At 38.9% G+C, this 27,142-nt stretch overlaps 1 protein-coding gene across 4 annotated transcripts in view; it reads right to left on the bottom strand.

The window, feature by feature from the left end:
- LOC122885383 (cholecystokinin receptor) overlaps positions 1-23,932 on the bottom strand; it is a 33,095-nt gene extending 9,163 nt beyond the window's left edge. Inside the window, exons 1-5 of one of the 4 annotated variants that reach the window (XM_044216382.1) lie at positions 23,867-23,932; positions 23,452-23,564; positions 19,836-20,017; positions 5,884-6,135; positions 2,021-2,282 (exon numbers count right to left, since the gene is read on the bottom strand). In XM_044216382.1, the coding sequence (XP_044072317.1) occupies positions 2,021-2,282; positions 5,884-6,135; positions 19,836-19,998 (677 nt within the window). In that variant the 5' untranslated portion in view covers positions 19,999-20,017; positions 23,452-23,564; positions 23,867-23,932. Of the gene's footprint in view, positions 1-2,020; positions 2,283-5,883; positions 6,136-19,782; positions 20,302-23,451; positions 23,749-23,866 lie in introns of those variants that run through there. The other 3 variants (XM_044216380.1, XM_044216379.1, XM_044216383.1) reach the window with 3 other exon arrangements.
- Between the last annotated feature and the right edge of the window lie 3,210 nt (positions 23,933-27,142).

Here is a 27,142-nt window from a genome sequence, read left to right as displayed (position 1 = left end):
TAAATGAGATGTTTCAGTGTAGCGTGCCTTGTTGAAAGTACACACACACCTCAGACACAGTTCATCTAAAGTTTATTTGATACAAAATAGCACATTGTCTAGATGGCAACTACTGGGAGAATAAAAAAGATGGATGATGTGACTGCAAGTGTTATGTTAAGATGCATTTTATGTGCTGTTGTGTGCTCAGTTAAGAAAAAGAAAAGAAAAACAACTAGTGCTATATATCCAGTTAAATTAACAACACTACAAAAGTGTTTTATTATCTTTCCCATGAAGAAAATCAAGTAACTACTACGCCCTTACTCATCAGCTCGCTTTCTTAGGTCTATTAATCAAAATTTGCTGTCTGTTCGATCCTCTTGCCTTAGGACCCGTGGTGACCGAGCTCTTGAGGCTGTAGCACCATAACTATGGAATGCCCTGCCTGCACCCTAACTGAATCTGTGGACTCTTATAAAAAACATCTAAAGATGTACCTTTTTAGACAGGCATTTGGGTAACCTGTATGTACCAGGCCTGCATCTTATGTATTTATTGTGTATTTTTATTACGTACTATGTATTTATTATGTATTTTTTACATTATGTGTATTTATTGTATGTTCTTATTATGTACTGTGTTTTTAGTTTTTTTTTTCATGTGGCTCGGTTGGTCATCTTATCCATTTCTTTCTTGTATGCTAATGCTTTTGTAAAGCACTTATTGATATATGTATGTGAAAAGCACAATATAAATAAAGTTTACTTAATTACTTACTGAGCAGTGAATGATTTTATAAGACCATGCTGGGATGCACATTATAGTGCAAAGTGTGATGATTAGGGTTAACCAAAAATATTCCTCTACTTTTTCAAATTCATTGCATGAAAAGAATTTTATTTCTAACTGTACAAATGACATGTAAAGGGACTATTTCAACGTTAAAATTACTTTGAATTTGGTTGATACAAAAAATCAGAGAGTAGAGAGTGAAAATAACCTTATGCAATACCCACAGTGTACTTTAATCCGGGAGTCGGAATTTCTATCACGCAGTCTTCTATGTCCTTCCAGTGGATCAATGATACTACATACAATATCTAAGAAGTCAGGGTTTTTTTTGTCTATATAGCCCCATAAATTGTAATATTCAACATAGCATATGCATACTTAAGATACTCTATTGTCTAATATGCTCAAAAATAGCAAAATCTCACCATGTCTCACTCAAAAGCCTGAAATAAAACCAAAATTAAATTGTTTAAATGAGTGATCTCCAATTTCTCTGATATAGACTACTATGGGTTTTCTCCACGCATATTTTTCTCCTCATCTCTTTTATATAAAAGTATATCTTTATAACAATGTCCAAGTTTATTTTTATCACAAATTAATGAGGATAGTTATTTGTTAAAATTAAAAAAGATGGTAATGATGATAATATTCAGAGAAATCTGACATAACATTAAATTGAGACTAGGTTACTTTTGAAAGATAAAATAAAATTTTTTGAAGTTGAAGTAATAATCACTAAAACACACCATTTCCTCAATCCAACACATGGAAGGGGTTTGCTGCTATATAGTCATATTTGGTCTGGTATGACCTCTAGCTTATGGTGGCTAATGTTAGCAAATGTTAGCAAACCTTGCTGTGTAATTGAAATGAATGAGTATAGTTATTGACTTTACGGCTCTTCTTTACTTGTGCTCCTGTTACACTACATTTTATCATGTCACAGATAAACATGATAATATCTATAACGCAACTGACTCAAGAGATTCTTGTGAAATGAAGGCAAATTCAATGTGCCATTATCCTGCAAATGGCTATTCAGCAAAAGTTACATAGTCTTGCTTCTTCTTTTTTCTCATCTGTTATAATCAGAAAAACTAATTGTTATAAAATGTGCTCATTATGAGAAACTGAGCTGATTTTTTTGTCATGGTTGCAGATAAACACTGTCATTCTGGACATAACACGTGTTAAAGAATTAGGACTGCTTTAAGGACACACCATCTAAAACCCAAACACTCACCAGGTCTGCTCTGCCTTTGCGAGGGGCCACTTGTGGCGACACTGGTGAGCAGTGGTGTTGTCAGGACGCTGAAAAGACTCCAAGTGACTGATGATTGGATAGGGGATCATGATGATGAAGGCCAGCACCCACGTAGCAGCAATAACCCGATAGGCATGAGAACGGGTCTGCCACACCCGTGACTTCAGGGGGTTGCAGATGGCGCTGTAGCGCTCAATCGCTATGGCAACCAGGCTAAATGTGGAGATGCTTACTGATATGCCTGTAGGAAAACAAAACAGATTATTTAAAAAGTAAGTAAACATACATCTGTCTGTTCTCAGATATCTTTTCTTTTGATGAATGAGAAGTTATTACCGCTCTGTGCTCAGAATAGAGTTTGGACCCGTAATAAAAACATGTTTGTTGATGTAATATCTGTAATCATAACTGAGAACAAAATGTGGTGCTCTGTGGAGATATGCTTGCAAATGAATATAGTGTGAGGCGGGGATGGTTATCTGGTAGAAGAAATCATGTTGGCCTAGGGCACTGATGTGATCTGCCATCTCCTTCTTGACAGGGCAAGACGGGAAATTACTCTTTACCTCTCTTGTCCATGTCCTCAATGACAATACAAGCTGTGTGTGTGTGTGTGTGAGAGAGAGAGAGAGTCAGGAGCCAGACTATATTGTCTGTACCTATGAGGGAAGCAATAGAGCAGATCCCAACGAAGCAAAGAACAATCAACGAGTCCTTCCCCTGGGTTTGTCCTTTTTTCCTCAGTGCATCGTGATGATGGTTCTCCTTTATTCCATGTGCTTTTTTTCTGAGATGTTTTTTCTTTCAGGGTCAGCACAATGTTCCTGTTCTTGTTCATTTTATTTGTCTCTAACTTTCACATAATCATAATCATTGTGTTGTTACTCTTCGTTGATTCTTTTTTTTAATTTACTTCTCTATTTTTATGCACTCTACATTTTCATATTTGCTTTTATTCCTCCTGTTAGATGAGCGTTTCATTTCTGAGTGCAAGAGAGCATGAAAATATTCCATTACCTCTATTCCAGGGATCTGAGTTTATTTTTAATCTATTACTTTATTATTCTACAAATTAATGAAATGTTTCCTCTCCTAACTCCCTCTCTTTACTTTCCTTGTGTGCTGCAAAAGTCAGTAGTGGGAAGTAACTAAGTATATTTACTAAAGTACTTGTAATTTGCCTTACATTTTATGCAACTTTATACTTCTACTCCACTACATTCTAGGGAGAAATGTTGTACTTTTTACTATATTTTTCTGACAGCTATAGTAACTTGTTACTTTGTATATTTTTACATAAAAAAAACCTATCTTCAACTTATGATGCATTGTTGTAGATTTAACTGAACTTCATCCTTTGAAAAACTGACTGCCTTAAATGGTTGTTAACACAAACTGAACAAAAACTAGTACTAGCAAGAAAAGGCAGAGACTTAAGTCTTTCATTGACAGATACTGAAGATACTGAAGATGAGTGACTTCTTAGATGTAGCACCAAGGAAGAGAACTAGAGCCATGAATATCCCCTTGATGAATTGGAGACTCACTTAAAGTGATTATTAGAGGCACAAACACATCCCATTGAGAATCCACACCAATTAACCTCCCTCAAATGGGGGAGATAATGAAAAAGGTCTGTGGGTGTGATACTGTCCAGTGGCAATCTATACCCTTTCGTAAAGTGGTGGACAGGAGGTCAGATAACTTCTTAACTTCCTAATTGCTGCTTGTTTCCACGGTTGTTGCAGTTCAGGTTCACAAATAAAATAAATCAATACAGGAGCTGCAGCTGAATGGAGTTTTAGTTCAGCAGTAAAATAATGGGCCACCAAAGTCCCACCGACTGTAGTGTTTTTATTGGATGCCAGTCAATAACTTCTCAAGGCAGATTAGCCTGATAATCAGACTGAAATGTCATTTTGTTTCTATTTAAATCACAAACAAAAAATCGAAGATGTAGGCAGCGATTCAGTTTTGTCAGGCTTGAAGGCAGGCTATAATGGGACAGCAGGTGACTCAAAATTGGGCTACAATGTGAGATAAATGGAGGAGTCAAAAGATTTTTCTTTTCGAAAATTGATGAAAGTAACAAAAAAAGAAACATTTACTGCCAGTTTGAGCAATTTTTCTTGGTGCCATTGTGATTCACCAAAAACTGTGAAAGATTTGTGATGTCTTGTTGTGCCAGGAAGTTTTGTCTTCACCAGTTGTGGAAAAATGTCTGTAGAGGAGAAGATTGCAATTTCTGAGATTCTGAGACTGTTGTACGACCCTCATCCCCACAATTGCAAAGATGAACTAAAATGATATGTTGCTTAGAACAAATTCATGGAAAGTATTGCTTATTTCCACAATGCTTCCTATCAAGCCAATAATAGCCAAGTAATGGTGGATCCTCATAATTACAAGATGCTGAGTCATAGTTGTGAAATATGAAAGTCCTAATTGTAAGAAATTGTAAAGAAATGAAATTCTCATTGGCAGACATGCGTCTAACCTCCATCAAAAGGCGACTGACCTCCTGTCTGCAATAGACAATAGACAACATCAACATACATATTATCCAGCAATCATCATTGCATATCTGTATATGACAAAAATACCAAAGAAAATAAGAAATTGAATTGTTTTTTTTTGTTTATTTATAATTTTTATAGTTTATGTAGAATAAGCATACAATTTTGTCATAAATTGCTTCTAACTATTTTACCCAAAAAAGTGAAAACCATGATGAAGATGGGTTTGTCTTTTCGAGGGAATATAGCAAATGGCATGATTTGTAATTTAATGTGAGTTCTTTTTTGAACACAGGCATATTTCTGAGGCGGCAATCTGAATCACCCACGAGGGCCCATTCTTCACTTCCACCCAACACACTGTTGGAGTGAAACCGCACTACCTGCACTGTCTATATTTACACCCCTGTTGATCAGATATGAATGCCTTTTCACAGCAAATTCCACTGAAAAAGATGCTGCAATGAAACAAAGGTTACAGGAAAAGGTTTATCCCTTACATTGTGCAGAAGATACTGTATAGCTGTGCTCTATCAAAAAAGGGTTTGAATACCATCCCTTACCACATGTACCCCTAAATCCTGTTATATAAAGATTATAATGAAGCAGTTGTATTGATTCTCTTATGACTTGAATAGTTTAGTTTAACTCAATAACACCAATAAAAGAGATAGATACTGCTGACCCCTATTAAAGACACTGTTCACCTGTTGAAATTGTATTAACTGTAACAAATAAATTAAGGCTTTTTAGGTTACTAAAATTGGGTTAAATTTCTCTTTAAATCAGTGCAACATATTCATATAGTGAATGCCCCTGTGATATGATTTATGATAGTAAATGTACTAAAAGTCTTAAACAAATGAATGAATGTAAGAATATCATTAGACGTAAAAATAAGAATTTTCCTGCATCAAGACACTTCAATTAAAGTTAACATAGTGTTTAAGGGAGCAATTTTTATATGATTTTTTTTTTTTACGGAGCTCTTAGCAACTTCGTTTTAATATGACTTTGTTCACTTAAAAAAACAGATGACCAAAAGTAAAAGAAACCCTAGAACAAGTGCTTACTTATGGTTGGATATTGACTGATGCTCTGAATAAAGTATTTGTCTATTACAGTATAGGCAAAAATGAAAAAGGGAACTAGGAAGTTGTGGAAAATATACAGATAGAAATTCTTCTTCTTTATTCTAATCTTTATTCTTTATTCTGTATTTTTCACCTCCAAACGTTATCATCTTTTCTTGCCTACTCATCACAAGTCTTTCTTCACCTTTTCTAGACACCCCCCCTTTTCCCTCACCACTCCCCCTTCTCTCACCCATGAGGTAGGACACTATCTTGCACATGGCGGCTCCAAAGATGAAGTCCTTTAGGATGCTGGGGATGAGGGTGAAGGGCATGCAGAAGACGGCCATCATCAGGTCACTGACGGCGAGCGACAGCAGGAAGGTGTTGGTCACGGTGCGCATGCGCTTATTGACCGTCAGCACCACAATGATCAGCAGGTTGCCAAACACACTCAGGAAGAAGATAAGTGAGTAGAGTAGGATCCGCAGTGTGTGGTCCCCATCTGGCACAGAAAAAGACATGAGTAGAGGATATGTTACAGTATGAACATACTATGTTACAAAGTATGTTTGTACTACTGAACCAGTTCATCAGTTCTGTTATACATCTTCTTATGTGGACTCCAGGAAGATTAGCAACCGCTGTTGTGGAAGCTAATGGGGATCCGGAAAAAAATATAGAATAAAGTTCTGTTCTACATAATGATCAATATGATCACGCTGTCTTTATTGATCCAAAGATCGAACCAATAGTGCTGTGTATAACTATTTCTCATAGCTGTGTTTGTGTTTGTGTGTGTGTGTGTGTTTAGTACACATGTTGTACATGCACCTGTATTACTTGATGAACAGTCTTAAAAACAAAAACTTTTCTATTCTGTTACATTCGTCCCTAAAGGGTGGAATGTATGACTGCACTACAGCTAGATGGGAAACATCAATGTCATGTTGTTGCTGCTGTACAGTTGCACAGTGCTTTTCCTGAAAATAATGCACTGCTAGAATTTGCCCATAAACTCTGATGTAACAGTAATAAAATGTCAGTTATATCAGCTGCTTATGAAAGACTGCATGTTACAGCGACAATAAAGACGGCAATAAATTATGACAAGTGTTCTAGTCCAATTTATTGTCAGTTGACATTTTGGATTTTCGCCATGAAGACATAAATCAATGATTCATTCATGATTCATGAAAAGTAACACAATTGGAGGTGGAAATAAAGCAAATCTGGCAACACTGCCTTGGACATTATAGCTCATCCATTGTCGATCAATGAATCAGTTAGTCTTTCTAGTCTTTCTTTATTGTCCCCAAGGGGGAAATTTGGTTTGCAGCCAGGTGACATCAATCAGTCACCAGTCATAGGCTATTCAAATGCCTACATGAATATAAGTCCATGTACTCTTTTCACCCAAAAAATAAATACAAAATCAACACAGACACTTACACAGTACACAGTTAAGTACAACGTAAAACTTTTTTTTTAAGTCACTAGGTGTTTATGCAACATTGGACGACATAGAATCAAGAGTTTATATTTTAAGGTATCACAATGATGTTACAAATAAATTATTTACAATATCTTACTTTAATTATAATATTGTATGCACATGTAGTTCAATGTAGCAACACTCTGAAAAACATTACATTTAGCTGTGATACTGTCAAAAGTCATATCAGTAGCTAATAGCTTTTAGACTGTGATGGAAAGTAACTAAGTACATTTACTCAAGTACTGTACTTAAGTACAATTTTGAGGTACTTTTACTTGAATATTTCAGTTTTATGCTGCTTTATACTTCTACTTCACCTGAAAAGGGAAATATTATACTTTTTACTCCACTACATTTATCTGACATCTGGAGTTACTAGTTACTTTCCATATTAAGATTTTACAAACAAAGCAAATATGATCAGTTTATATAATATGATAGTTACAAATTAAACTATCCAACTGTATATAAAGTATTTAAAATGTGCTTCACCAGCTGTAATATTAAAATGCTGCTAACACATTAAAACATCAGTAATAATGTTCCAAAAATATGATTTATATAATAACTCTTTGAAAGGGACTATTCTGCCCAACAAGTACTTTTGCTTTTACTCAAGTAAACAATGAGTACTTCTTCCACCAATGCATTTAGCTGGTAGAAAGGCAGCCCACCACAGACAATTAGTATTAATTTGCAGCAAGATGTCAGTCCTTCAAGGCCATTTGTACCAGTTCCTCTGCTGTGTATCAAATTTGGGTACCAGCATTAATATTTTCCACCACCCACCAGTTGAGCCCTCCATCTTCAATACAAAATACTGTAGTCTGCAGCCCAAAGCCTGTCTGTGCCACTAGCCATTAGCAGCTTCACTGGATCATATCCTGAAAAGTCCATGTTATCAGCTCTCTGTTATTTTCACCTTACCCCCTGCTTAGACAAAACATGTTTTAACAGGTTACCTACTGCATCTGTATCCTGGGGATTAGAGGCACCCATGTGCGCCACATCCACAGGACACAAATCACATCACACACATAAACCCAAACTTCATTGACACAGTTGTAAAGGTATGTGCAACCAAACACATTAAAGCCTTAATCCCCTGAAAATACACATCTAGAGAGGGTCTGTTAGCTGCAAAACACCAACCAAATGTATTGCTATCTCTGTCAATTCAAGTCAAGTCAGTTTTATTTATGTAGCTCAATATCACAAATCACAAATTTGCCTCAGGGGGCATATTCTCATCTTTCAGGAATCTTTCCTTGATCTTTACCCTTTTTCATTTCAGGAGCCTTCTGCGTTTTGCATTCTTTGCTTTATTTCTCTGTCTTTTTCCTCACCTTCCACTCTCAATTTAAAGTAGAAAGCTTGAAAAAACAGCAACATAGCAGCAAAGCCAACCACACAGCCACATGACTCATATTTGATGAAATTTTTCATCATGTCAAACTGCTTGAAAAAACAGCTTTTCAGTATGTGCAACAGTAAGTAAGAGTTGTGTTTTGACCACAGGCCAGAGGGTAATTACACCATTATTGATTCATGTTTTCTAGCTGATCAGCACCCTCTAGATTATTCTTTAAGGATCATGGCAATCACACCTCACTGACTCTCAACATCACAAATGGTATCAAAAACACAAAACATAATACCCTTATTTCCCTTGGCCTGTGTCACGTCTGTTTAAAGTAATCCTGAACCTGACTTATTGATTTACAGTAATAAAATAAATAAAAATATATGAATTGTGCACAACTGGCTGGGGCACATAATCTGAGCTCCACTCATCTGTCTGTTTATCAAAAAGCAGCGTTAAGTTCAGGTCGAACTCTAAAAATCTCAACACTGCTGCACAACTAGCATTAAGTTAAAGAGGAACATCAAAGACGGGAATCCATATGGGTAGATATGTGGTTCATAAAAGAAAGGATGATGACATGTCACTTAATTGATTTAATGCTCTTGCCACTATGACATGTTTTTGTATAACTTGCAAGCTTAGCGATGAATTCAGGCTCAGCTTAGTCAGCAAAAGTCAGTAAGTCAGTCTGTCTTCCTGTGTCTCTCATCTCTCTCTCAGAAACACACACACACACACACACACACACACACACACAAACACACACACTCAAACACACACACATACAGTCTTCCCATCTAAAGGCATGAGGCTTCACCATCTATCTCACACACTCCTATGCAAATAAAAAGCAATAACCTCTAATATGGTGGGTTCTGTTTTGCTGACAGAACATCAGGGTTTCTTCACCAGAAAAGGCTTGCAAATGGCAGCAGCTAAAAGTGTTTAATTTTGTGCTTGTGTGTGCATGTGGGTGCACATACATCTGCATGAGCCTAATGAAAATGTGCAGACAGATGACTGGTAAGAGAGGGGAACAACACTCTCTCCTTTATTACTCTCTCTCTCTCACTCTCTCTCTCTTTCTCTCGCCTAATGAAATATGTTACACTGGCTTCTGCCTAATCGAAGCCAATTAGCTTTCCTGTGTGCTCACTGGCTGTGCAGTAAACACTGATAACTCCCTCAGCATATTTACCAGTTCCTTCAGGCCAGCACTTCCAATAGCCACTCCTGCTTATCATGTGTGCAGAGCAGAGGTTTTCATATTAATCACCTTGCTCACCACCTGTACTCATTGGCCAATATGCCCCACACATTAATATGTCCGCTACATAAAGTAGAACACTCTTATACTATAGTTTTCAGTTCTACAGCCTCACTGGACTGATTCATTCCAATGCATGAAACTACAGTCTTCAACAAGACTGTTTAAATCCTGAAGTGAATGTTCTTGGCATATAGCAAGAATATTTTCTTTTCTAAAAAGCTGTACAGTTGGTATGATACACACAGAGAGGTCTGCAGATACAAGGCATGATGGCATTTATCATCTATAAGTCATTTTAAATTTTTCTTAAAGAAAGCCCCCCTCTTGCCACCCATGTTAAAAAACATGGGTGGCCCAATGTACCAGAAAAAGTGATGCAATACACTAATGGGTGCCTGAGAAAACATGATGCAGTGCCATGTAAGCTGCCCTATGTGCTAGAAAAGGGGCCCCTCACACAGCTTGAGTCCATCACTGCTTCTATTCCACTTTGTACACATTACGATGTATTATTATAGGTTAAGATAAGACTTCATTGATCCCTGGGGGAAAATTCACAAGCCACCTAGCAGTACATGAAGTAGTTAAAGTTAGCCCCACCTTTAACAGCTGCAAGATTTAAGTGATGCACCAATAATTATAATATAATCATAATACAATACATTATTCTGAAATGGGCCATTCTGCATAATGAGTACTTTTAATTTTGTTACTTTAAGTATATTTTGATGCTAATTTTTAATGCATGACGTTTACTTGTAACAGAATATTTCTACACTGCCGTATTGTTACTTTTACTTAAGTAAGAGATCTGAGTACTTTTTCCACCACAGGTATATGTGTCTGTATTTATCAAATTTAAAAGTATATAACTGTATCTGTATGCAGCTGCAAATGCTTGGATTTTGGTCTAAATTGTTTTCTATTGTTACAATAGTACCCAGTGGCTTCTTCAGTTAAAGTGGAAGACACAAATAATCAATATTTTCTCAAAACTTTTAAAATTACACATACACACACACAATAGTAGTGCTTCATAGTGATGAACCCACAGAGAATGATCACAGACACTGCAGTTCTCCTCAGCTCTAAGGTGCGTTTTAGCTAGTTTTGGTTTTAAGGCCCACAACTTTGCTGTTTTGATTCAGTCTCACCCCTTGCATTTGCATCTTTTCTAGATGCATTAGGCAGCAGTTTACAGCTGAAAAGCTCTGATAAATCCACTGTACACTTCACACCCAGCACCAAACAGCAACCAGACAAATTTAGTGGCTAGCTGGTGAACATACTGCAGCATTTAGCAGCTAGAATCAGATATTTCCCTCAGGAGTTAATGGAGAGAGTGAATATCAGACTTACATTTATCAGGTGGACACAAACACATTTCCAAATGAATGTTAACATTGTTCCGTATCTACTGCATGTGTAAATAAGCAACTGTTTGCTAACAAGTTCATAGTATGAATTGTGTTTACAGCTTGTTTCCGCTGCCCCCAAGAGGGAAAAAGAAAAATATTGTTAATGCAATTTTAAATTCCTAGACCAAACTATGGCAGTAAATACCATGTCAAGTATATTCATTATTTATAAAACATTTATCTACATGATATTAAATTGTAAAAACAATATTAAATAATTATATATTGGACATAATAAGTAATTTCACATTTAGGCTTGTTGTTATTTTCTGTGCTCACAGAATTGGTTAAATACGTCACCCAAAATACAAATTTGACAGCATATGAGACAATTGAGCAAATGATTGCCCTTTTGTTTCTGTCCTGAAGCTGTTGGTAAATCTTATTTGTTTGTCTGGATGCTGATGGATCTTAGTGTTGAACTACAAAATTTGCAGATACAATTGTTAAACTGCAATTATCATCAGTAGATCAGTAGTTGACTTGCTGGTACAGGGCAAACCCTTACAGCTCTTTTTTATTTCTGCCCCACCATTTCAGTGTCATTACCACATCGCTGCTGTTTCTCCCAGCCCACACCTCTGAACCACACCACAATGAAACCAGAGGCTTAATCTTCTTCTTTTCCTTTCAGCTGTTCCTTTTCAGGGGTCGCCACAGCGAATCATGTGCCTCCATCTAACCCTGTCCTCTGCATCCTCTTCACTCACACCAATTAACTTCATGTCCTCTGTCACTACAACCATAAATCTCCTCTTTGGTCTTCCTCTAGACCTCCTGCCTGGTAGCTCCAACCTCAGCATCCTTCTACCAATATATTCACAGTCTCTCCTCTGAACATGTCCAAACCACCTCAATCTGGCCTCTCTGACTTTATCTCCGAAACGTCTAACATGAGCTGTCCCTCTGATGTACTCATTCCTGATCCTGTCCCTCTCGTGAGACCTCAACATCTTCATCCTCCAGCTCTGCCTCTTGTCTTTTCTTCAATGCCACTGTCTCTAAGCTGTACAACATCGCTGGTCTCACCACTGTCTTGAACACCTTTCCTTTCATTCTTGCTGATCTCTTTTATCACACAACACACCTGCTTTTCTGACCCGTTCCAATCTGCTTGCACTGCCTCTTCACCTCTTTTCCACCTCTAAGTACTTAAAGTCCTGCACAATCTTCACCTCTGCTCCCTGTAACCTCACCATTCCACCGGTGTCCCTCTCATTGACGCACATGTATTCTGTCTTACTGCGGCTAAGCTTCATTCCTCTGTTTTCCAGAGCACACCTCCATCTCTCTAGATTTTCCTCCACCTGCTCCCTGCTCTCACTACAAATCACAATGTCATCCGCAAACATCATAGTCCATGGAGATTCCTGTCTAACCTCATCTGTCAGCCTGTCCATCACCAGAGCAAACAAGAAGGGGCTCAGAGCCGATCCTTGATGCAGACCCACCTCCACCTTGAACTCCTCTGTCACTACTACAGCACACCTCACCACGGTCTTACAGCTCTCATACATGTCCTGCACCACTCTAACATGCTTCTCTGCCACTCCAGACTTCCTCATACAATACCACAGCTCCTCTCTCGGCACCCTGTCATACGTTTTCTCTAAATCTACGAAGACACAATGCAATTCCCTATGACCTTCTCTGTACTTCTCCAACTGCATCCTCAAAGCAAATACTGCATCTGTTGTACTCTTTCTAGGCATGAAACCATATTGCTGCTCACAAATGCTCACCTCTGCCGTTAGCCTAGCTTCCACTACTCTTTCCCACAACTTCATTGTATGGCTCATCAGCTTTATTCCTCTGTAGTTGCCACAGCTCTGCACATCTCCCTTGTTCTTAAAAATTGGCACCAGTACACTTCTCCTCCATTCCTCGGGCATCCTCTCACTCTCCAAGATCTTGTTAAACAAACTAGTCAGAAACTCTACTGCCACCTCTCCTAGACACTTCCATACCTCCACAGGTATGTCATCAGGACCAACTGCCTTTCCACTCTTCATCCTCTTCAACGTCCTCCTCACTTCACTCTTGCTAATCTTTGCTACTTCCTGCTCCACACCAGTCACCTCTTCTACTCTTCGTTCCCTTTCATTTTCCTCATTCATCAACTCTTCAAAGTACTCCTTCCATCTTCCCATCACACTCCTGGCACCTGTCAATACATTTCCATCCTTATCTTTAATCACCCTAACCTGCTGCACATCCTTCCCATCTCTATCTCTTTGTCTGGCCAACCTGTACAAATCCACCTCTCCCTCTTTAGTGTCCAACCTTGCATACAAGTCCTCATATGCTCTTTGTTTGGCCTTTGCCACCTCTACCTTCACCTTACGCTGCATCTCCCTGTACTCCTGTCTACTCTCTTCAGTCCTCTCAGTGTCCCATTTCTTCTTAGCTAACCTCTTTCTCTGTATACACTCCTGAACTTCCTCGTTCCACCACCAAGTCTCCTTGTCCACTTTCCTCTTTCCAGATGACACATCGAGTACCCTCCTACCTGTCTCCCTGATCACAGTAGCTGTAGTGGTCCAGTCATCTGGGAGCACTTCCTGACCACCCAGAGTCTGTCTCAGCTCCTCCCTGAAAACTACACGACATTCTTCCTTTTTCAACTTCCACCACTTCGTCCTCTGCTCTGCCTTTGTCCTCTTCATCTTCCTCACCGCCAGAGTCATTTTATACACTACCATCCTTGTCTGGCTACACTCTCCCCTACCACTACTTTACAGTCGCTGGTCTCTTTCAGATTACGTCTATACAAGATGTAGTCCACCTGAGTGCTTCTACCTCTTATATGTCACCCTATGTTCCTGCCTCTTCTGGAAGAAAGTGTTCACTACAGCCATTTCCATCCTCTTTGCAAAGTCTACCACCATCTGTCCTTCTGCGTTCCTGTCCTGAAGAGCAAACCTGCCCATCACATTCTCATCACCTCTGTTCCCTTCACCTACATGCCCATTGAAATCTGCACCAATCACCACTCTCTCACCTCTTTCTCTTCTAACTCACATCCTACCTGTGGGACATAACCACTCACAACATTGAACATCACCCCTTCAATTTCCAGCTTCAGACTCATCAACCTGTCTAATATTCTTTTCACCTGCAGAACATTCCTCACAAACTCCTCTTTCAGGATAACTCCTACTCCGTTTCTCTTCCTATCTGACCCATGGTAGAACAACTTGAACCCTGCTCCTAAGCTCCTAGCCTTGCTACCTTTCCACCTGGTCTCCTGGACACATGGTATGTCCACCTTCCTTCTCTGCATCATGTCAGTCAACTCTCTAGCCTTCCCTGTCATAGTCCCAACATTCAAAGTCTCTACTGTCAGTCCTACATTCTTAGCTTTCCTCTTCTCTCTCTGCCTACGAACACACCTTCCTCCTCTCCTTCTTCGTCTTTGACCAACAGTAGTCCAATTTCCACCAGTACCCTGTAGGTCAACAGCACCGGTGGCGGTCGTTGTTAACCTGGGCCCCGACCGATTCGGTATGGAAGTCATTTTCACGATTTGCATTTTTAATTTGGCATGTGTTTTACATCGGATGCCCTTCCTGACACAACCCTCTGCATTTATCCAGATTTGGGACTGGCACAAGAAGACACTGGCTTGTGCCCCCTTGTGGTTGCATAAAAAGTAAATTACTGGAAAATACTCCTTACATGCAATATATGAAACACTGAAGCTACTATACTACTGTACAACAACTTTACAGGAAAAATTAAGTCATTACGGAAACCAACACAGCCCACTTGGCAATGTTTAGTTTGCACTCAGCTCCACCAATTATTTGGAGCACTACTTTCAGTTTAAAGAGCCAAATGACAGAAGGGAAGCCTGTAGCACTGGAGGTATGGGGAGCTGGTTTCATGAGCGTGTGTGTGCAGTGCCCATCAGCCATGTTTGACTATTTGCTCTGGCACACAGTCTGCTCTCTGTTTACAGACTAAAGGCACTGTGAGCAGGTTGCGGAGAAAATGACTTTGTTGCAACTTCCAGAGGTTTTCTACTTGCAATTATGTGAAATAATCTTGGCATGTCGGAGAATACTGCTTCAGTTTATATCTTATTAGAGTGCATTACCTGCACATACTATCTAAGTAATCACATACATACAGGATGTCTGCAATATTGGACACCCTCGTGCACATACACATTTTACACAGTTTAGTTCAATTGTACAAATGCAAACTCTTTTTTCCACCTCTTCTGTAACATCAGTTCGAACGTATCATTGCTGTTATTTTACCAGCAATTTAAGTGTCGGATGTGAAAGGCTGGTGAACAGATTCCCTGCTAACTAACATTAAAATAAGTCAAGTGAAAAGTTAACTTCAGTGGCAGAGGCTATTATTAGATATACAGTGAAATAGGGGATGAATTAATAATGAAGTTCGTATTCCATCCATTAATATTTAAGGTTTCATCTGTTTCTTTCATTCAGTATATCAGACATTTTATTGGCTATGAATTACTCTCCACCTCTCTGTCTAATACATATGCAGCCTGTGTCACTTTCTATCCCAGTTGGCCCTCGTGTCACTGCACCTATCAGGGAAAAGTCGGCTCTGCTCCTGTAAGACCGAGGTATTGGTAAATGTCACAGCTAGTGACTAATCCAGCATTGTAAATGTCATCTAAGCCTTGTCACTAAGCCAACTGCACCCCAGAACAGTTGATGGAGGCACTGAACGAAACCACTTTCTGTTGACAGACAACACAAGCCGCAGAGCTCCTGGTCACAGTGGTCGGACTACAAAACAACATGTTGGTTGCCCATCACACAGTGCAGGCATGTATTAAACACCTCAGCTCTCAACAGGCAATGAGATGAGAGAGTGTGAGAGATGGAGATAGTAAAATACACACAAACAGGAGAGTGCTGAGAGAAGTGGTGGGAGAGAAGAGGAAAATGAAGAGCAGAGGAGGGTTTAATTTATTTATTTTTGCCTAAAGGCCTTTTGTGAGGAAAAAAACACTTGTGTTCAGGGATTGAAAATGTGTGAAAATGGTGTTTTTATTCCTGGCAGTGAATGATAACCCCTCTTTTGTTGCCATCATCAACATCTCCAAAGTAATGAACTCCTACTGTTGTATGATGAATTGCACTGCAATCAGCCAGTATACTTGATACCTTATAAACATTTTTATTGACTCTATAAATATATTGTCATTCACCTGTATCTTTTGCAGTAAACAAGGTGTGACAGGCTTCCTTTAAAGCCACTATAATATCAAGTCTACAGCAGAGGTGTCAAACCATGTGTCATGAAACACTTTCTGTAGGTTCTGCAGGGTTTTGTTCCAAATCAAAAATAACACCTAAACTTCATCCAATGTGAAAACATTTTGAAAGGTGTTTGTGATTGAGCAATGTGTTTCTTCACAGCGGTGGGCAAGGTTTTCCCTCGCTTTGAGATGCGTTTACTCCCGTTTGGTGGCTGTGTCAGGGGTGGATGCCAGTATCGATGTTGAAACTCTCACAAAGCAGTGATGTATTTAAACACTTAAATGTTTCACAGAGATATCAATAAAAACGTTTTTTTTTTATGTTTTGACAGTGAGGCTATCTGGTAAACTCTTCTCTCAAACTCCATGTCACCAGTTTCTAACTCCTTTAATAAATTGTAGTCTCAGAGCCTAAGCCTTGTGAAATCTTTAGGGTTATTTACTCCAACTTCACAAAGTTCCTCCAGAGCAACAGAAGACGTTAAAAGACACAGGCTGAGCAATACTCCAAATGACTAGTAAACTCATATTGATGTATAGAAATTGGTGGAGTTCCCCCTTAACAAAGAAATTAAAGCTTTTCTGTTTTAAACTTGAGGAAGATAGAACAGCACATTAAATGCATATTGTTGTTATATGTTTCTGCGACTGTCCTCCCACAAAAAGTCATTTCAGCAGGTGCTCTAAAACAACATATGTTTACGTTCAAGTGGCAAAGCCCTGGTCGGCCAGTCGTGGTAATTATTACGCTTGTTCATTGGGAGCAAAGGAGGAAATCAGATGATGGAGTAACAAAGTAGGGAGGAGGTCTGGGTCAACAAAACATCAGACTTTAATATGGCAGCATGGCCACAATTGTTCCCTAACCTTAACCAAGTGATTATTATAGTAACCATGATGACGAAGTTCCCTTAACCTTAACAAAGTCGTAATTTTAACCCAAACCCTCATGATGTTTCTCTAAACCTACACAACCCAAACCACGATCTCTGCCTAAACCTACCCAAGTCGTTTTTGTGCCCATGACTTGGTTTTGTTGGACTTTAACACAGGAGACTGTTATTCGTTTCCCGTTTGCTACCGATGGTTAATGTTATTTATTTTTAAGCATGACCACAATCATTCCATAACCATAAAAACATGATTATTATTGTAACCATGACAACAAAGTTACCCTAACCTTACTACTAAGTACTTATTTTAACCCAAACCACGATCTCTGCCTAAACCGAACCAAGTCGTTTTTGTGCCTAAACCTAACCAAACCTTAACCACCACCATTGTGATATCTTAAAACTCATTTATTTTTCAACGCTGATTTGTAACGGTTTTGGAAGGGACAGACAAATGATGTCATCCTGCCGAGAGGGACGTCAGATTAGAGAACGCTTCTATGTGTCATTGTAAAGGGCAGTTACAAACAACGTATTTTGTTGCTTAGTTTGGTGGAGTTGTTGGTTTTGGCCCCCAGCTGATTTCATTGATTACAAAAGATGTCATCCAGAGAGGAAGAATTAATTTGTGAAATCCCTTTGGTGAGAATGAAAACCTGCAGGCTATAAGTGGGAAGACGATACAGTATGTGGTCCATGGCACATGCTTTGACTTCCCTGGTCTGCAGAAAAATGCATGCGACCAAGTGGGAATCTGACAGCGACACAAATCAATCTGCTCCATAAACACACAACGTCAGAGTGATGGACAGAGAGAGGAGATGGGAGGAATGAGCGAATGTGGCGAACAAGTAATCAAATTCTGGAGTGAGGGAATGAGTAATGATGGTGACAGCAGCTGTACAGGGTCAGACATCCTCATTTTTTCTCTTTTGAAACTGAGTGGGTGGTTCTGTTAGAAGATACAGAATGCTAAATAGAGAGAAATGAGGCAGTGAAAAGCCAAACTAAAAAAGAAGTGATAGTCTGAGTGACAGTGTGTGGGCGAAATAACTTAATAGTGAAGCATAAAAAATGATTAAGCTCTATGCTGCTGCAATTCTCACCAGACACGAGACACAGAGGTCTTGATCTGTACTTGTCAGATGTGTCCTCAGTGGGTTTGTAATTTACAATGTAGCCTATTGATTTAGCTCAGTATAATGGGTCGTACACATGGCTGGGTGCTCAAAATTATTCATCACTGGCAGGTGTAGAAGATGTGAGGCAATCGTGGGAATGACTGAAAGGGGAGTGAAATCATTCAGAAGATAATACAGTGTGTATTAACAGTTGAACAGATATCAACGAATATCTCTTACTTATGTTGTTGAGCTGTCAACACTCAGCAGCATAATGAAAGTGCTCAATCTCTGCAGTGTCCCCCCCCCACACACACACCTCATCAACATAACTGTTAAGGGATGGAGATGAATGAAAATAGCAAGTGTTTATTGATAAAATAGCAAGTGGAGATGGGACTGAGAGGAAATTGCAAGCGCGGTGACGCACATTAATGTTCTTTCTTCTTCACAAGCTCAAGTATTATTAATATAGCCCACCGTCACAAAATGGCCTCAGAGGGTTTTACAGTCTGTACAACGTACAACACGCAGACACATCTTCATACCTTCAATTTTAGTGCTCAGAAATGCTTGGAAAATAGAAACAGATATTAAATATAAAAAAACAGGAAGCAACAGCATGACCATGTGGCACAGTCCAGATATGAAGCCATCTGACTTTTATAAATCCCCTGTGTGGCCAGGATTTGGTTCCTGACTGTGACACACTCTCTCTCTGCTCTCTGATCCCATTTCAATGTATTTGCATTGATTTTCCCTTAAAGCAAAATGGAACATAACAACACAGCTTTACTTTGAAAATGAGAGTCCAGCACATCAGGATATCATATCATAGTCTCAGTGTGTTACTGAAGCATATTCTACTCTGTCATGAACATAGATCACAAAGGTGCTAAATGTATTTACAGAGGCTGTTTCAGTAAGATTATGGCCCTCATATAAAGCTACTGTAGTCCTATAGTTTTGATTAATGACTAAAATCTTAACAGAACTATTGCTTTTTAAAGTAGAATTTGAATTAGGAGCCACAATTTACATAAATTCTTTAGCCTATCTGAGAACAGTGAAAACCATGAGGTCAGTTTACCCTCCTTTCAATTCAGAGATAATCTGCCTTTCAGCCTAACATATGTCAGTAAACCTTCATTAACAACCCAGTGCCAAACTGAGGGTATTTTAAAGGAAAGCTACAATTAATTTTCTTGCTGCACAGTTGTCTCCTTGTGATCACCAGCTGGAAGTAAGTCAAATCCACCTTTTCATAGCAAACGTCGCAAAGTGTTTCACGATAAAAAGGACAAAGTGAAGACATTCGATAAAATCAGGTTATAGTTGCACCTTTTAATTAACCTCCACGTGATAAATGTTGAGTTATCTGTGTGTCCGCTCACCTCTCTGCCTCACACGCTGAGGTATGAGGAGTGTGGAAACGTTGCCGCAGGTGATGTTCGACGTCTCCAAGCTCCCGTTACCAGCTCCGTTCTGTAGCGCATCAGTCTGCGCTCCGACGCACTCGGTAGACGTAGATGTCTCATTTCGAGCGTAGAAATCCATGTTTTTGATTTAATGTTGTCTGTAAGCATACAAAAAGTTCGATTCGGACCTTCTGTCAGTTTTCGTCTGAGCCCCTAAAGTGGTAAAATAACTGGACTCTGCATCCATAGTCTTGCACACACACCGAAAGAAGTTTTCGCTTTCCAACCTCTCAAACAAACAAAAACAGTAGTTTACTTCTTAATCGTTTATTTTTCCGCCTAAGTGTTTCTCACTCGGCATCACACGCCTTAATCAAGGATCTGTGCGCACCAGGAGAGAGGAGGAGCGCGGCGCACTGCTGCGCTTTGTCAACTGAACCGCATGGAGAGAAAGAGTGAGCGCAGAATGAGGTGGTAGACTAATGTCATATAGGGTGTGTGTGTGTGTAAGGGGTGGAAATCATTGGTTTGTTTGTGGACACCCAGTGTTCGCATATATCTAAAATAGCCTATACAATTACAGATGATGATGAGGCAGTTTTATTGTTTTTGTGAAAAAGATGAATAGGCTAATCCATGCATGAAACATTTTGCCCTGTGCAGATATTAGCAATTATGGTGGAAACAATGTTACTAAATCATTCATAAGAAGAAGTAATTAATTTCTTAAGGTATGAAAGAAGAAACAGATGACATTGTGGGGTTAAAAGTAATTAAAGGTTATATTGATAACATTTTTATGTAGACGAATATTTTAAAAAAATAATAATACATCCGCATAGCTTCTAGGAAGGTGCGGAATAAAAGTATCACTTTTCTTTAAAAAAAATATGATTGTGAATTAATAATTTTAAAAATTCTGATGGGTCCAAAACGAATGTCTTGTTTCTGTGTGAGATGTCTGACGTTTGGTTCCTGCTTCTAACAAGACTTGTGAGCCAATAGTATAACAAGGTTGGTATCACATGGTATAGTTGCCAGTTAGTGTGGAAAAAATGGACACTGACGTTAGCACATATTAGCAATCTAGCTCAATTGTCCGAACAATAATAACCCATAAAATTAGTTCTGCATATTTAAACAAAATAAACAACAACTACCAACAGTCCAAGTCCTTAAAAACCAAAACCAAAACTAATGTGTTGTCACCTGTTAGACTGTCAACATTAGAAAAATAGCAGCTTCAGTCCCTGAGGTGCTACGTTAGCATTAGTGATGGTTGCGTCCAGTTACCTAACGGTATAGTTCCCTCAGACAATGTAAAGTTATAATGAGTATCAGAGGGGATTTAGAAGTGGGCCAGGGTCCAACATAACCGACGGCCCGGGACCAGTACAAGTTTATGCAGGACAACTTAACTGACCAGTCACTGGTCCGTTGGACTGGTCCGCGTATGAAAAGACGCTGGTCTTTAAGAACGGAGTGTACATGGAATCCCAAAATATTACCAATGTGTCATGTCAAAGGTAAATTAAGTTCAGAACTACTGTAAATATGCTCATTATAGTGTTTAGACCCATATCCTATGTTATCCATAGCACCTTTAAGGAGTATAATGCCAAGTTAATACTTTGTATTTTGAGTGACAACCCCACCACTATCTGCCACATGCGTCTAATACGCTGTTATCTTGTCATATCTAAATAGTGACAGGTAACGATAGGATTTATCGCTTCAATTTTGGAGTGACAAGATTAGCCTTGGATCTCTGCAAGGCTATTTAAGTGAATGAAATTGGGGAGAATTCAGAGATGAGATTTGAACACAGAGTGAAAAAATATGGTGCACTGTGTCCAGGCATTATGATCATTTTACAGTCTTCAGTCACATACATTGGTTTGTAGGGCATTGTAGGTCAAAGACGTCTGACACTTTTGTTTGCAAATTAAATTAGGTGCAGGGCCATTCTTGCCACATCATGTTAACTTTGATAATTTGATGCAGTGGTTTACACTGGGGTTGTGGGTTTGAACCTGTTGGCCAGCAGCTTCTGTGGGTTTCCTCCCACAGTTCATAGACATGCAGGTTAGGTTAGGCAACTCTAAATTGCCTGTAAATGTGAGCGTGAATAGTTGTCTGTCTCAGTGTGTCAGCCTGTGACCTAATATGCACTAGCGTCAGCTGGGACTGGCTCCTACCCTCAAGTATAAGCTATTGATGGATGCATGATCTCATGCCCCCTTAAGTATGACTAAAAGTGCCTGTAGTGGTTTTACATGCGCATCACTGCCCTCATGTGGCATGTGAGTGCACTTCCTGTCTTTGCCAGTTGGATGAAGGATCAACATGTTGTTACAGCGCTGATGAAAAAGATTTCTGGTCTGCAGAATATATAAATTCATGTTACATTCTTGTCTAGGTCCTTTGCAAGAGCATAAACGTATTATGGGAATCATTGCTTTTTTAAGCTACTGTCCTACTTATTATATCTTGCTTATCATAATCTAAATTATCATAATTACCCCATTAACCCCTCCTCTAGAAGAAAGTGATGAAATCATGTGATATTAAAATGTCTGTTGGTTCTTCCACATCCCTTTTCTGTGTTTTTACCATGCTGCCCAACCACTGTCATCATTAGTCACTTGGTTACTCAGTTGCTCACTCAGTGACTTCTTATGGATGCTCTATGTGAGTGAGAGCATCAGTTCATATATGAATTCTCATATTTTGACTATGATTGCTTTTTATAATAATTTTGTTACATGAGGCAGGTATTTCTGGTACTTTGGGTACCGCGGCCATAAAGACATTTAGACTTAGACTTTATGACTGGCATGCAGTTTGCATGACTCATTCAAATCTGTCCAATTTCATAAAAATGATAATAAATATAAAGTCAACAGTGATGTCACTGGGCTTCATATTTTGGGAATGAGCAAAAAACACACAAAAACCACATCTATAAATATTGAGAGGAAGCAGGAAAACACCAATAAGTTCTTAGACATGTTCCAAGTTCTAATTAATGATAGATTTATTTGATTATTTCAGTTTTGGTTACAGTACTTTTGCAGGTCAAGGCAGATATTTATCCAGAACCTGATTATTTTTGACTTCACATTTTTATTCTGATTAAATTTAGTTTTTGTGTTTAAAATTCTGAGTCTAAATTACTGTTATGATTAGAAAAGTCCTTTTTGTAAAGCCATCATCATCAATCATTTCATTAAGGTTTAAAATATCAAGATAATATGTTTTAGTCCAGCTGCACCATTGTGCTGTATTGAGCTGGAGATGAGCCATAGACGTAATTTGTGCCTTGGGCCTGGACAGGTTACATGCTTGTTTTTCCTACAAGGCAATGGAGAGGCTGTCTCTTCCTTGCCACCTGTGCATTTGGGAGGTTGAAATGTCGCTGCTTTCTGAGGCATGTTATTGCTGTGGAGAGTGGGGACCGTCTGCTTGGCCTCTGAATGCTCAAATGACTCCCAGAGAAAAAAAAGGGGGCAATTATTTCAAACGGCCTATGTCTAATCTTTCTCCTGGTCTAATTAGCTGGCTCAGGCAGGTCATGTGCAGAGCCACTTACCCCAGATAAACAAGCCATGTTAGGATGCCAATCAAGACGAAGAGAGGGACTAGCGCTCCCAGTTGAGTGCAGTAATCACAAACTGGCATGACGTGTTGATTGCTGATGCTCCACTGCTGATGAAGACAGGTTGGAGATAATCACTTCTGGGGAATGGCACTTTACAGCTCGTGTCTGTATCTTCTGGTTCTACAGTATATGCATACTTTGCTGCCATTACTGTAAACACCATTGAGATTAGGTTTCAGATCAAATAAACAACTGCAGCTCTGGAGGATTCATCAATCCAGGCAGCGAGCATCACGGAAATACTCTTTTTTTTCTGGCAAACACAAGGTGATGACTGAGGGTAATGGATAGTGAATGCATCAGTGCTAAGCCGAGCTGAAGAGAATTTGTGTCTCTTTCCACTCACTTCATCTCTCCTTTGGTCATGGCTCCTGGACCCCTGGGATCGATTGTTCAAACATGGCTCCAGGCCAGTAGTGAGTGTGCGGCTACAGGGTTGAAGGTGTGTTATCATGGGGGTGCTCAGAGCCCCAAACCATCAGCAGTCATAAGTGCCTGGTCTGGAGGTACATACGTACCTGTATCTGAGTGTCTGTGTGCACAAGCCTGACGCCCTCAAGCCTGCACAGATTCTGCCATTTCCTGTTGTTGTTCTCAATTTGAGGCAGACAGTCCTGCGCCATCATGTTTTTCACCTGAGTGCTGTGTGAAAACATATAAATTAGACTAGAGATACTGAATTTACTGAATTTACTCTTTTCTTAAAACAGCAATATTTTTATATCTTGTTAACGTATCAAATGACAATGTGACCATGTGAAAGGGGTCGCTTGTAGTGATGAACCTACAGAGAATTATCACCTGAACCTCCAGTTCTCCTTGGCTTTATGGAGCTTCAGCAAATTTCAGCTCATTGTTTAGCTGTCTGGCCCACATTACGGTTTTGGTTCACTCTCAACTCTCTCATAGTGTCATTTTTGGACACAGCAGGCAGATGTTTTCAGTGAAAAAGCTCTTAAAACCCACTGTTAATTACCTGCTCAGCACCAAACAGCAGACAGGCACAGTTAGCGACTAGCTGGTCAACTAAAGCCAAGTGTTTACCAGTCAGATATTTTCCTCAGGAATTGGTAGATACCAAAAACAGAGCTAAAAGAGTGAATTTTGGACTTACATTCACCAGGTGGCCAGAAACACGACTCCAAATGAATAATAAGGCTGCTACATAACTGCTGGATGTGTAAATAAGCAACTGTTGCTGGTGATGATATGTCAATGTAGTGTTCACAGCTTGTTTCTGCTGCCCCCAAGTGGCCAAAAATAATTGTTATTGCAGGTTTAAAGGGGTGGTGCTGTTTAATGAGAGGGTTCCTTGTTGTTCATTGTTTATATCACCAATTCTACAGAATATGCAGTGTACAGCATCAGCATGGGGAGACTTGATACACATTTCTGCAGACTGTAGAGAATGGTAATGCATATCTGTCGATCTTTCCACCAACAGTAATGCATATCTGTCGATATGCATTACTGTTGGTGGCGGACGATAATACACTGTAAAAGGTAGCAGTGTGCCAGAAAGACTAATGCAGGTTTCAAAGCATCGACTAAAAGGCTTTGCAAGTGCTTTATGAGAAAGTCAACGTTTGTTAGGTCTCACAGATACACAGAATCTTTTATGAGAAATGCTAACTGTAAATGAAACCATGTTTTTTTGCAAGGTGCTCTTAAGTACAATTTTGAGGTGCTCAGTGTTGGAGTATCTGGATCTTTTACTTGTAGTTCTACCTACAAGTATTGCCCCTGAGTGTGAAAATATTGATGCATTAATGTGTAAACATCATTTAAATGTTGCAGTTGACCCAGGTGGTGCTATATGAGTCTGACTGCTTCATATGCTATTAGGCCTTATATTCATATATTCATCATGTAGTTTTTAACATGTGTAAATGTTTATCTGTGAAGTAGCTAGTGACTATAACCAGTGGAATATAAATAAAGTAGCCTAATATGGAAATACTCAAGTAACATATGTAAAAGTTCTTCAAAACTGTACTTAGATACAGTAGCTTAGTAACTTAGGAGAGCTAATATGTTTACTCTGTTACACATTTCAAAGAGAAATGTTCTTTTTACTTTATTACATTTATTTGACAGCTTTGGCTACTCAAGAAAGATTTTACACTCAACATGAGATAAATTGTTACATGTAATTGTTGTTGGGTTAAAACTAGCCTCTTCAAAATGTGAATATTTCAGGAACTATGAAAAACAGCTTGAGGATTTGCATAACAAAATGAAGAACTTTAAAATGGTTGAGGTTATATTTTTCCAACATGTCCACCCAGTCTCTCATCTTGATTTTTTTCCACCTGTGAAGGAGCATGTTATTAATGTGACTAATCTGAATGCATTCAAATCAAATTAGGAGGATTTTACCCGACAACATTAATATGACGAGTTTTAACAGTCTCCACCAACAAAAAAAAGTATTGCTTACTGTGCATGTTAATACATCAATGATTTAACACTCAGAATGAGTACTTATATTTTCTACTGAGGTACATTACTGCTTGTACTTGTGTACCTTAAATATACACAGTTTAAATACACACACACAATAAAATGTACATGTTGCATTAGTGCATACAAAGTAAACACATTGCACCTCTCCAACATAATAATGTATTTCTCCCACTCAGGATGCATTGTTGGAGAATGTCCAGAAGTAATCTTAATGACAATAGTAGATGCCAGCACCATGTTTGGCAAAGCACCCCGAGTGAGTCTCACTCCAACAGATTGTCATCTTGTGGGTTTTTAAATGGTGTTGCTTGGTTATGTCTTCTTAGTCTACAGCAGTTACATCTTTTGTTTTGACTCGGTCTACTTACAAAATGATTTTTGTTTTAGAAAGGGAAGGAGAAGAACTGCTGATGACCAACTGGACCATAAAGTGTTGTTATCACTGTGTAAATTAATGGCGCAACCCTAACTGAGAATTACAGTCTCCCTAGAGGCTGTGAGAAAAGAAGGATAATATCAAAATCATGTTGATTGAATTCAGACTACAATTAATAAACAGAACCTTTCAAGAAACAGTCTTGCTGTGTAGACATCAGCGCAGCAATGAATTAACCTTTACAGTTAGCACATTTGTTTTGCTTGGCTTTGGTTGAGTTGTTCACCTTTGTCCCATCCCCAAGAGAGCAGTATCATAAGACTTTTATAACCAAAGGACTCTCCCATAGTTACCAACTAAAGCAGCAACCATAAACCTGGAAAAATAAACTACAGCCCAGCTTTCCCTGAACTTTGTGAACATTGTGAATGTTGTTCTGAAAATAAATGTACATGTATTCCACTCAAGTAGAAGGTTGTTCAAGTAGACTTTTATTCTTACTATTTTATCGTATTAACATGGAAAATGATTTTGCAAGTGCTATAAGAAGACAGTAAGGTAAAACTTTAACCTGTGGTGACATCAAGGTGCAAATCGTGGAGCTGTTCCTTAGAAAATTAGCTAAAATAACAAATTTTACAAACTCACTGAACTCTTATAATGTTTATTGAGGCTTTTATACAAGTTTTGACCCACTGTAATGCTGACAGATGTGAATGAGGTGCCCATTTTTGAGTAAAATAAGGAGGACCACCACTGTTTCTGAAGTCAGTGTCTCTA

This window comes from Siniperca chuatsi, linkage group LG12 (assembly GCF_020085105.1).
Source record: "Siniperca chuatsi isolate FFG_IHB_CAS linkage group LG12, ASM2008510v1, whole genome shotgun sequence".
Classification (NCBI taxonomy): domain Eukaryota; kingdom Metazoa; phylum Chordata; class Actinopteri; order Centrarchiformes; family Sinipercidae; genus Siniperca; species Siniperca chuatsi.
Note: the sequence above shows the minus strand (reverse complement) of the source record. Positions and strands in the feature narration are given on the sequence as shown.